At 32.3% G+C, this 12,881-nt stretch overlaps 1 protein-coding gene across 3 annotated transcripts in view; it reads left to right on the forward strand.

Annotated features, from left to right (window-relative positions):
* Positions 1-12,881, forward strand: part of KIF2A (kinesin family member 2A) — a 58,221-nt gene that overhangs the window by 26,457 nt on the left and 18,883 nt on the right. For 2 of the 3 annotated variants that reach the window (XM_069492849.1, XM_069492850.1), the window contains exons 2-9: positions 1,830-1,924; positions 3,058-3,177; positions 5,336-5,390; positions 6,631-6,753; positions 7,331-7,431; positions 9,391-9,486; positions 11,009-11,063; positions 11,462-11,624. In XM_069492849.1, coding sequence (XP_069348950.1) covers positions 1,830-1,924; positions 3,058-3,177; positions 5,336-5,390; positions 6,631-6,753; positions 7,331-7,431; positions 9,391-9,486; positions 11,009-11,063; positions 11,462-11,624 — 808 coding nt within the window. The remainder of the gene's footprint in view (positions 1-1,829; positions 1,925-3,057; positions 3,178-5,335; positions 5,391-6,630; positions 6,754-7,330; positions 7,432-9,390; positions 9,487-11,008; positions 11,064-11,461; positions 11,625-12,881) is intronic. The other variant, XM_069492851.1, reaches the window with a different exon arrangement.

A 12,881-nucleotide genomic window follows, 5' to 3' on the forward strand; every position in this document is an offset into this window, starting at 1 on the left:
CTTCGGTTTTCTCATCTTTAAAATGGAAATATCTACCTTGTTAGGTATATTTGTCGCTATTAAATGGAACAGTGTAGATTAAATGAGCCAGTATTTGACATATTCATGCTTAAAAAACAGCAGCTTAAAGAAAGATCTGACACATTAGATTGATAAAAATTTTAGGTTAATAATGCTTAGTGTTGATGAGGATATGGAGGAATAGGTCTCACTGTTGGTGGGAATGTAAATGGAGGGTAATTTGGAAATAGCTATCAAAATTTCAATTTCCTTGACCCATTAATTCTGCTTCTAGAAATTTTATTTATGGAAACATTCATACCTATGTTTATATATTCAGTACATCATTTAATGACAAACAGTTGGAAACAATTAAAATTATTCTTAGTAAAGTTAAATTGTGATACATTCCTTTTATGGAATGGTATGTGATAGTTAAAATTCATAGATAAATCTGTATATACTGTCATGGAAAGATCACTAGTTTATATTTTAGTTTTTATACAAAGCAAAACCAATATATCATTTGAGAGTATTTACATCCTCAGTATTGGATTTTTTATAAGATTATATTCATTTATAATTTCTGCAACTTTTTATTTGAGCCCATACAGAAAAAGTGGTGATTCATAGTAATTTCATACATAATAACACTTTTCAAATTATTACAGTGCCCATATTTTATTTAAGGTTATTGTATGCTAATACTAATATTGTTTTGTGTACTGTATATCTGTTTTTAGATGTTTAAATAGCTACAAATTACCCTAAAGTAAATTATAATGCCCCCAAGGATTTCACTTTAAGAAATACCTATGAAAATTCCATATGTTCAGCATTTTGTTAGGTAAAATTAAAGATGCAGATATATAACATAGTTTCTGTCCTTACTAGACTGATAATCAAAAGGATAGGTAAGATGAGAACAGATGAAACAAGTAAAAAAAAAAAAGTGTTTTTTATAAATATTATTCTGTTTGTCTGCTTCTAGGAATTTGTCCTAAGGAAATAATCTGACAAGTGCATAGTAACAAATATACGATAGTATTCATTGCAGTGTTTATAATAGTTAAAAAATATGCATATCCTAAGTGACCGTCAATAGGTATTAAATAAGATATGATAAACATAATGGAATATTATGTAATAATTACAAATAATTATTTAGATCTGTAGTTATTTAACATATATGATCCACAGTCTATTAAGAAGGGAAAACAAGTTTAATACATTATATATGGTATCTTCTCTCTATAGATGATAAGTCTAGAGTAGTCAGGGAAAGTAAGGAATAGAATAGATTTGGATAGGCAACATATAGAGGAAGCCATTTTAGATTAACATTTCCCAACTTTGTTGGACTCAGATTTCTCAATTTTAAAATAATTTCATCAATTTGCACAATATTTACTAAAAGTGATGTTTAAGTAAAAAGCATTTTATGTCAGTATAGTATTAAAAATTGCTTTGTGAATTTTCGTTCTTTGTTCCACTCAGTCATTTTTGGCTCATAGGAAGGGAACTTTCTAATGATTAGATCTATTTAACAGTATAAAATTTTAAGCATTCCATGTCACTGTGTGACCATTTATCATATATACTGAAAATAAACTTTCAGTCTCAATCTAATTTCTTGACTTGTCAAATTGATTTATGGCCCCATGGATAAAATTCATTCTCTAATCCTGAGACTCTGTGTACATCCCTTGTAAGGAGAGGTAATGTCATTTAAAAAAAAAAAAAAATTACAGGTTTTACAATTGTATTTTACTGTTTAGAAATGACATAATTCATGGTATTTTAAAAATGTGTATTTTATTCCCACTTAGGCCGAATACATCAAGCAATGGTAACATCTTTAAATGAAGATAATGAAAGTGTAACCGTTGAATGGATAGAAAATGGAGATACAAAAGGCAAAGAGGTACAACCATTGGGTTAAATTTTATTACTAGTCCTGCAATCAAGATGCTGAATGTGAAACAAAACAGAAAAGAGGCCGGGCGCTGTGGCTCACGCCTGTAATCCTAGCACTCTGGGAGGCCGAGGCGGGAGGATCGCTCAAGGTCAGGAGTTCGAGACCGGCCTGAGCAAGAGCGAGACCCCGTCTCTACTAAAAATAGAAAGAAATTATATGGACAACTAAAATATATATAGAAAAAAAATGAGCCGGGCATGGTGGTGCAAGCCTGTAGTCCCAGCTACTCGGGAGGCTGAGGCAGTAGGATCGCTTGAGCCCAGGAGTTTGAGGTTGCTGTGAGCTAGGCTGACGCCATGGCACTCACTCTAGCCTGGGCAACAAAGTGAGACTCTGTCTCAAAAAAAAAAAAACAAAAAAACAAAACAGAAAAGAATATAGTTTTATATTGAGGCCAGGAGCTCGAGACCAGCCTGAGCAAGAGCAAGACCCTGTCTCTATTAAAAATAGAAAAAATTAGCCAGGTTTGGTGGTGCACACCTGTAGTCCCAGCTACTCGGGAGGCTGAGGCAAGAGGATCGCTTGAGCCCAGGAATTTGAGGTTCTTGTGAGCGAGGCTGATGCCATGGCACGCTAGCCCAGGGCACAGGGAACAGAGTGAGACGGTGTCTCAAAAAAAAAAAAAAAAAAAAAAAAAAGTGTGTATATATATATATAGTTTTATATAGTGCATGTATTCTTTATCATTACTTGAAAATTTTTTAAATGATTAAAACTCTTCAAAAGAAGGTAGATTCCTCCTATATATCTCACGTGATTGCACGTGTCAAACTTGTTAATTATTAGATGAAAATATTTTTTTAACCCGGCTCATAAAATTTGAAACTTGCTGTAAGTTAATTATGTGGTTCTATTGGTCACTGTGTTACTTTGCAGTTTGTACAGTCAAGACTATAAAATGCTATTTTAAAAGAGATTCTTTATGTGTATTATAATTCTATGTAATTCAGTTTGCCAGCACTGCCATTCATTAGACTGAAATCATTTAGCTGTTATTTACTTTATGTCAATTTATTAGAAAAATAAAAGTTAATTGTCAAAATGCTGTCTCAAAATAACTATTTGTATGTTATAAACAGATTGACCTGGAGAGCATCTTTTCACTTAACCCTGATCTTGTACCTGATGAAGACATTGAACCCAGTCCAGAAACACCTCCACCTCCAACATCCTCAGCCAAAGTAAACAAAATTGTAAAGGTCAGTGATGAAAATTCACAGCAGGATGTGTGTGTGTGTTAGGTGTGTATGTTCTGTTTTGAAGTTGGTAGGATATTGAAAGTATGTTTTAAGTATTGAGATTGATTTGCTTTTTAAAAAAACTTTCATTCTTTCTGCTATCCACATCCATATGTACACTCAAATACTTTCAAGGATTGAGTTTGTCTAATTCACAATTATGATAGTCATTAGAAAAGATCCTAGAAATTACTTGCCTAATTAGGATTTTTCCTGAGACTATACCTTCTTAGGAGGTAAGAGACTATACCTTCTTAGGAGATAAGAGTCATGGTTTTGACTTGTTAGTGTTTGTTGATGAATACATATGACTTTAACAAAGGAATAATAGCTGTTTATTTATGAATACCAACTCTGGTAGTCTTTTGAAATTAAAATTTTGCTGTTTATGTTTATTAAAGAAAGATGAGAAATGATAGCATGTAATTTACTTCTGTTATCTGTGAAGATAAACCTTAAAACCATGCTGTATCTTCCTTAGCAATTTTATCTTTACAGAAGTTAAAAGCACATTATTTTTTACTGTTTTTAAAGATAATTCCTCTTCCTTTCCCTCAAAACCCTTCACTATTAAAAATTTGTATCAAAATACAACTCTGGTGGGTGCAGTAGCTAACCCTTTTAATCCTAGCATGTTGGGAGGCTGTGGTGGGTGAATCACTTGAGCCCAGGAGTTGGCGATGAGCCTGAGAAACGTAGCAAGACCCTGTCTCTACAAAAAATAAGAAATATTAGTCAGGTGTGGTGGTATGTGTCTATAGTGCCAGCTACTTGGGAGGCTGAGATGGGAGGATCCCTTGAGCCCAGGAGTTTGAGGTTGCAATGAGCTAAGGACAGCACTGCAAGGCAACAACCTGGGCAACAGAGTGAGACCCTGTCTCCAGAAAAAAAAGTACAATTCTCTTTAAACCAGATAGTACCACAAAGTTGTTGAATCTGCAATTCTTTGTGTTCAGTTGAAGAAGTATTTATTGATTTTTTTTTTTTTTCACATGGTGCCAGTTACTGTGCTAGAAGAAATACAAAGACGAGTAATACAAAGTGACATGGCTTTCAGCCTATAAGAAATTGATTATCTTGCAGGAAAGACATAATAAGCGTCCACATACAGTATGATAGAAGCTTAATGATACCAACAAAACAGTCTGTTTTGTAAACTATGCATATGAATATAAAGCAGATTTTCAGTTCATATAAATTTAATCATATTGAGAGTCACTGCTTAGAGGTCATTATTATCGCTTGCAAATGGACTGTTTTTCATATTCAGCTCCAAAACCTTGGAAGATCTTCATATTAACAGTTTATTCTTCTTGGTATATCATTAGCAACCTTTGCTATACAAAAATTTCTGGAGAATTTTTTAAAATACTGATTTCTGAGCTCCACTCCCAGAGATTTAATTTTATTTTATCTCAGGAGACCTTAGCATCAATGTCCTTTTAATAGTACCCAACTGATTTGAATGTGCAGCCAGGGTTGGAGAACCAACTGCATTATTTGATATCTTTTTTTGAGGTAAATAAAATGAAATCTTAGTAAATGAATAGTACGAACAAAAGTTTGCCGTCTTAAAACTCTAATGAAACCCTTTTAGGATTACTGCCAATCCACATTTCATAGTATTCTGATAGTTTCACCAGGGATTCCAAGCTCTAGAACTAACATTTTATGATTTACCCCCTGATTTCCATTTATTACATGGTTTTGGCAGGATAGCATGGTGATTAAAAACAAAAATTATAGTGAAGCTGCTTAAATTCTCTGCTTCAGTTTTCTCATCTATGAAATGGGAATAGAAATAATAATAGCCTCATAGGGTTGTTGTAAAGAAAGTCCTTAGAGCAGTACCTGGTTTCTGTTAACTCCTGAATATTTTTAGAGAGAGTAGGAAGAGAAAATACCTCATATAAGGGAATTTGAGTATTGATAGCATTAGTAGTAAGCCATTAGAAGATAATAGTTTTTCTTCATTTAGTTTTATGTTATTGTATGTATTTTTATTATTGTATTATTTTATGCATGTCTGTCTACTTTTGTTTAATTAAAAGAAGCTGAGATTATGATATTATATGAGGAGTAAAGAAAGAAAATATAATAAACATTTTTCCTTTTATAGAATCGACGGACTGTGGCTTCAATTAAGAATGATCCTCCTCCAAGAGATAATAGAGGTAAAATAAAAACTTATCTCTTATTTTGCCTGTTGACTTCTTACTATGTCCCTGAAAAGGTAAATCAAAAGTAAATACTACCCTTGATGATGTTATTCATTTAAACTTTACGTGGCTCATTTTAAGATTGGTATCTTCTTAATTTCTGAACACAATATCAATAATATCAAAAAATGATTTTAAAAATATATATGATGAATATGCAACTCCATGAAATATGCAGATTTTATTCATCTAATTTATTCAATAATTTGCAGATTGGAGGAGAGTATTATGAGAAAGGAAGGAATGGGGCAGGAGTCAGTTAATTGGTTGATTTCACAAAGGTAAACTTAATCATCATGACATTTTTCATGATTTTGTGGTTAATGGGCTTCCAAAAAGGATCATGGTTAGCTTTGGCGTGAGCTAAAGAAAAGTTGCACGGGCGCATAAATTGTGTAGTTAACTGAAGGTCTCCATTTATTTTCAGACATGAGATGAAAAATGTAATTAATTTTTTTTCTACTGTACAGCAATTCAAAATTGTCCTTTCTGATAGTCATGTTTTTCTCTGTGGGGTGGCGGAAGAAGTATTAGAGGAGAGATTAGAAGTAGAGGGAAAGTCCTTCAGTTTAAACACTATCCTTTGAGTCCTGTTAAAATGTATATTTCTTTATAAGAGTTTATATTTAATTTTATATCATTTTTTCACCTTTATAATATCCACACTGGGAAATTCTCTGCTGAAGATTAGCATATTTGCAAAGAGTGGAATTTAGAATATAGTGAGGGTTGAAGGACTTTAAAGTTTTACTTTCTGTATATCTGAATAGTGTGAATTTTTAAAAATTAGAATGCATTTGAAATTTATATTTCACACACGTATTTTAGGAGGATTCCTTTGCAGTCTGAAATCTTAAGACGTGGAGGGGTTCACATATATATTTTTAAATGATTATTAAAAATCAAGCTTGGCTTTGGTTTTTATGTAAGTTATTCAGATTGAGTTTTATAGTTAAAATTACATTTTTGAAACTAAGTCTGCACATATTACATTGAAAACCTATTTAGCTTGTGTCTTTTTATTGTACAGAATTGATTTATGTGTGTATAAATGAAATACGGTGTGTATAAATAAAAAATTGGCAATTTACTGATGTAACTTCTAAGTGTTAATTTTTTTGAGATGTCTCTTCCTTTTACCAAAGTTAGCTTTTACACATTTTCTGTTCTGAATTTAAAATTTTTTTACTTACAGTGATTGGTTCTGCACGTGCACGGCCTAGTCAGCTTCCTGAACAGTCTTCCTCTGCACAACAGAATGGTAGTGTTTCAGATATATCTCCAGTTCAAGCTGCAAAAAAGGAATTTGGACCCCCTTGTATGTAAATTATATATCAAGGATTCAGTCATTTTGGGCATACATGTATTCTCTCTTGGTCATTCTTAGAAGTCCCCAAATGGTAACAGTTTCATTGCAAACTTGATTGCAGATTTCTTTTTACCACTGTGAAAAATTTACTTTTTTTATTATTAGTCTGTTAATTGGGTTTTTAAATGTATATTTTGGATCAAAAATTTTTTTGTGTGAAATTTTTTAAGTTTTTCAGTTGCTTTGAGTTTGAAATTCTGGGCACATGACAATATGTCAGATGTTTCACAAGAAAGTCTTGTGCTTCTTGATCCTTTCAGTTTAAAGATCTGTGATCTAAACCAAGAGATGACATGTATCAGTATGTTTGAGTCATTTTTCTGGACTCTCATTTGTATATTGTCCTGTTCCTAGTTTTGATAAAGAAGCTCATAAGTAGAGCTCATGTAGCTGTTATAGGCATGCTTTGTCACTGTGTACCTTTTTTGTGTGTATGTGGTGAAATCATATGTAATATTTTTTTAGTCTAAGTACAGTACTCAAAAAAAGAAAACTATTCATACTACAGCTCATTTTTTTCTTTCAGCACGTAGAAAATCTAACTGTGTGAAAGAAGTAGAAAAATTGCAAGAAAAACGAGAAAAAAGGAGACTGCAACAGCAAGAACTTAGAGAAAAAAGAGCCCAGGTTTGTAACATAAACATATATTTTCTTTATGCACGAACCAAAGATTAGACTATATTGATGAAAGTGATTGACTTACGAAAAAATAGTTGAAGGATTCATTTAAAGAACTTCAAGGCCAGGCGCGGTGGCTCACGCCTGTAATCCTAGCACTCTGGGAGGCCGAGGTGGGCGGATCGTTTGAGCTCAGGAGTTCAAGACCAGCCTGAGCAAGAGCGAGACCCCATCTCTACTAAAAATAGAAAGAAATTATATGGACAGCTAAAAATATATATAGAAAAAATTAGCCGGGCATGGTGGTGCATGCCTGTAGTCCCAGCTACTCGGGAGGCTGAGACAGGAGGATCACTTGAGCTCAGGAGTTTGAGGTTGCTGTGAGCTAGGCTGACGCATGGCACTCACTCTAGCCTGGGCAACAGAGTGAGACTCTGTCTCAAAAAAAAAAAAAAAAAAAAGAACTTCAAGAATTCCTTAAATTGACATTGAGGAATAATATAGACTCCTGTGAAAATAAATTACCATAACAGATTTTCATTGTGTTTACTTTTCATGTCTTAGTATGTGTTAGCCTCAGAGTTAGCCTCAGAGTTTGTTCCATTATGAATAACAAGCCATTGTGTACAAAATTGTAATGTGTACAGTATAACATTAAAGAATAATAGGCTTTTGATTTTAAAATGATAACAAAACTATTCAATAGCAATAGGAAAATTGCGTAGAGTATTGGTCTTTTATCCCCCTACAGGTCTTCACATACTAGAAATTGTATTATTGTACATGTAACTCCTCTAGTGTACTGATACTTGTTACGTTCTCAGAACTTGTTTGCTTTAGTAAATCATCAGTATTATTTATTTAATAGTATGTTCAAATGCCCTTAATCATGTTAAATTACCACTGCAGATGTTGTGTAGTGAAAATGTAGACCCAGTATAATAGTCAACTTGAATAAATCAGCTTTTATCTGAAGGAGACCTGAGTATGGCTAATTGGGTTTTGAAATAAATAGTACACAAAATAGGCTATCTACTGATATTTAGCACAGATGCCACCTGGTGTTTTGTGTGAGTACTTCATAATGCTTACACATCTTTGTGATCTCTTAATTCTCATTTCACATTCTGCTTCTCAGTTGACATAGTTGGTGTTATTTCCTAGGTTAATTGAAAGTAAGTTTCAGTAACAGTTTTGCAATTTAATTACATTCAAAAGAAATCTGAATACGATACATGAAAAAATCTGACTTCTTAGAATGTTCAATTATTTATTATTCATGGCTAGAAGAGGCTATTAACTATTGCTATTTGTATCTTAATCTGCATTTTCTCAGTTTTGAAGCAAAAAAGTAAATCACAGTCAGCATTCACTGATATGAACTTTAAAGATTTTTAAAAATTATCTTGGCTCTTGATTTCTTTAAGTTCTATGTCCTCTCAACTTGGGGCTGTTTTATCATGCCTTAGTTTTTTTAGAGAGTCAACAGAAATAGGAAATGAAGATAAATAAATCCATATTTCTGTTAATACTTTGCTGGAACACTGGATTAAGACATTAGAAGAAAAATCTGATTAAATGAATTTTTCTAGAATTTCAACTTGAGTTCTTTGCCAGTGGTTAAGATTAGCACTGTTTCTCTTTTGCTCCATTTTCTAAGATAATTAAGGTATATGTTTAACGGATGTATTTTTGAAATAGGTAAAGAGTGGTTTTATTCAGGAGCCTTTAGTTTGGAGTTAACAGAATACATGTAGACTAAGAGAATTATTTTTAATATGGAAGTGATTCTTAACATAGTGTTAAACTTGAACCCTGAAACTATATAATATCTTCAGTTTGAGTTTGGGCTTGGTTATGACACATGACACAATCTATTTTAATTTTCAAACCGTATATAACTGTAAATGCAACAAGTACAGCATTATTGCAATTAGAATAAATGGTGAATTCTCTGTTTTCTAATAGGATGTTGATGCTACAAACCCAAATTATGAAATTATGTGTATGATCAGAGACTTCAGAGGAAGTTTGGATTATAGACCATTAACAACAGCAGATCCTGTAAGATTGTTTGTAAACCATTAGTCTGGAACGTTTTATGCTTTAAATAAAAACATGTTTGATACTCACTAAATTCATATTGCATTTAGCTATATAGTTTTTCCTCTCCTTATGGTTGCTCATTCCCCATGTTTTAAGAAGAAAATCAAGAAATCATACACATTTATGCTCATTTCCCATAATTTGATATCTGAGACTTGTCACCCACAGAGATGTCCTTTTCAAAGCAAAGCTTCCTTGTCTTTGGAAGGGCAGAGCAAGAGTTCAAGGGGTGACAGCAAAAGATGCAGTTTCCTTTCTAACCATCAGTTGTACTTTGATCTCAGTTCCAAGCTTATTTTCTCTTTGGCTTGGGCTGTAGATCCCACCATCATTTCAATTTACTATTAGTAATTTGTTATTTTTAAATAAATTTTATTCTGTCTTTTAACAATAAGTGATGGTTGTTGAGGGCTGCAGTGGACTAGAAATCTAGTACTGGAAAAAAATGTTACGCTTTATTTACTCAACTCTTTTCCTGTTAAAGAATGAGAACTTACTAGATAGGGAATACTTTTTAAGTAATTGGTACTTATAAAAATAATCCATCTGACCTAGGTAATACAGAATGTGTTAGTTACAAAAAATACATTTGTGTTAGCCAGATGTATTATATAGAATTCAATAGAATTGTTCATAATATTTGTATCCCATATATTTTAGGCCTTGCTACCCCTCCATGTGTTTCACCTACTAAATCTAGGCCCATGTTTTAGAACAGGAATTGGCAAACTTTTTCTGAAAGAGGCCTGAAAGTAAATATTTTTGACTTTGTCACAACTACTTAACTCTGCCATTGTATTGTAAAAGCAACCACAGATGATACATAAACAAATGGGTATGACATTTGTTTTAATCAGTGTGTTTCAATAAACCTTTACAGAAGCAAGTAGTAGGCTAAATTAGGTCTGTAGACCATACTCTGTTAATTCCTGCTTTATAATTATTATTAAACGGAGGCATGTATGTGGAACATAAGTTTTATGCAAAAATACTTATGTGTAAGAATTGACAAATTTAATTGTTCAAATTATTTTGCTCGATAATATTCAGAGAATACCGTTTCTTGCTTGTAGTTATCTCTGCCAACAACTTTCCCTATAATCGACCTGAAAAAATGCCACTGGGTAGAATAGAAATTTTTACTTTTGTTGGGTACAACACATCTTAAAGGGTATAAGGCAGCTTCCTAATGTGAACGTAATGCTACTAAAAATAGTATTCACTCTACAAATTTATTTTGTAAGGTGATGGTTTCCCAATAACAAAATAAGCAAGTTTCTATTACACTCAGAATTTTGGAAGTAATTATGTCTGACAACCATTAAAATTTGTGTAAAGCTAATTTGTTTTTAAAGCTTACCTATTATATTTATGCTATGTATAAATTTCTGAAACCCCTGGAGGAAATATTACATAGTTAACTTTTCAGTGTTTTACATAGCACTGATAATCACTGAAATAATATATTTTTTATTCCTAGATTGATGAACATAGGATATGTGTGTGTGTAAGAAAACGACCACTCAATAAAAAAGGTATGATGCTTAATGAGTTCTAATAAAAGGTTGATTTTGTCTTATTTGTAATGTATTTTAATAATGGCACAAATCAGATCAGTATGGAAAAATGTAAATCATTTCTTTTCATTTGTACATATCCATTATGCAGATTTCTATGGCTAGACTTTGTTGGTTTGTTATTGCTATATGCTATATTGCTATATGAATCATTGCCATTCCTGGTTCTTGCTTCACAGAAATCTTGATTTGTTTTTTTTTTTTTTTACTTTGTTTTTGAAATATTTTGTCTTATTGAGTGGTATGTTTATGGGATATTATCTTTTATATAAATTCTTACTACTTGAAATAATTTTTGTACATTAATTTGAATGCTGTGAAAATTACTAGGCATTGATTTTCATTTATTCTTTTAGAAACTCAAATGAAAGATCTTGATGTAATCACAATCCCTAGTAAAGATGTTGTGATGGTACATGAACCAAAACAAAAAGTAGATTTAACAAGGTACCTAGAAAACCAAACATTTCGTTTTGATTATGCCTTTGATGACTCAGCTCCTAATGAAATGGTTTACAGGTAGGTATATTCTTTTTAAGACGGAATTTTGTTCTTATGCTGTGTTCTTCACCACTCTGAAACTTACATTAATCTTATAATATTTCTCCAGAGGTGCGATACACTTTTTCATTCTGAGTTTAGACAAAGAAAATGTCATACATGTTATCATGAGTATTAACATTTGTTCTCTTTATGTTCTCCAAAATCATAGTTTTCATTGCTACTTGCTAATTAGCTTATTATATACATATCACACATAAACTATATATGTAGATAAGAAATTTCTAGAAAATGTTAACCTCTAGGAATAGAATTTGATGAGGACTTTTAATTTTTACCTTTTAATTCTCTGTACTAGTAAAGAAATTTGAAATACCTGTTGTTATCAATCATTAATTTGTCTAAATCTTTATTTAGCATGTACTACCACTTAATATGAAAAAGTTCTGTAAATCTACTTGCATTTGCCTGATTTTATCATCTTTAAGCTTGGAGATGGTTTTAGTACATGAGTTTCTTGTATGTTTATATATTCATCTCATAAATAATTCAAATGTATATGTATTGTACACTGATATCCCAAATCTTTGTGCCAAACTTAAGTTTTCATCAGTTTTCAAGCATTGATTTCTAATAATTATAACATAATTTTAGCAGCATTGTTATTTTAGTCTATATTGACTGTCTATTGTAATTAACTTGGATGCTATGTTTTGTTGCCCTTGAATTTTATAAAAATGACTGGAAAAGAGAAAGTTAGAGTTAGTAAGACTCCTAAGAATTAAAGGTGTGACAAATAAAATACTGTTGAGACCAACTTCATTGGTCTTCAGCCAGTAAATGGGAAGTTCAGTTGTAAAAGAAAAAGGATAAAATTAAAGAACGTATGAATGCTAGAGATATTGTGAAGAATGTGTTTAAAAGGAAATTATAATTGTAAATTGGCCAAGCACCCAATTATTAATGTTAAGAGACAGGTTCTCACTCTGTTGCCCAGGCTGGAGTGCAGGAGCGCAGTGGCACAATCATAACTCACTGCACCCTCGAACCCCTGAGCTCAAATGATCCTCCTTCCTCAGCCTTCTGAGTAGTTGGGACTACAGGTGCACACCACAACATCTGGATAATTTTTCTTCTTTTTTGGTAGAGATAGGGTCTCTTGATATTGTCCAGACTGATCTCCAACTCCTGGCCTCAAGTGCTGGGGTTTACTGGCATGAGCCACCACACGTGGTCTATAGATTCATGTCTGCTTGTTTGACCAGAAATTTTTTC

The sequence above is a fragment of the Eulemur rufifrons genome, chromosome 17 (assembly GCF_041146395.1).
Source record: "Eulemur rufifrons isolate Redbay chromosome 17, OSU_ERuf_1, whole genome shotgun sequence".
Taxonomy (NCBI): Eukaryota; Metazoa; Chordata; class Mammalia; order Primates; family Lemuridae; genus Eulemur; species Eulemur rufifrons.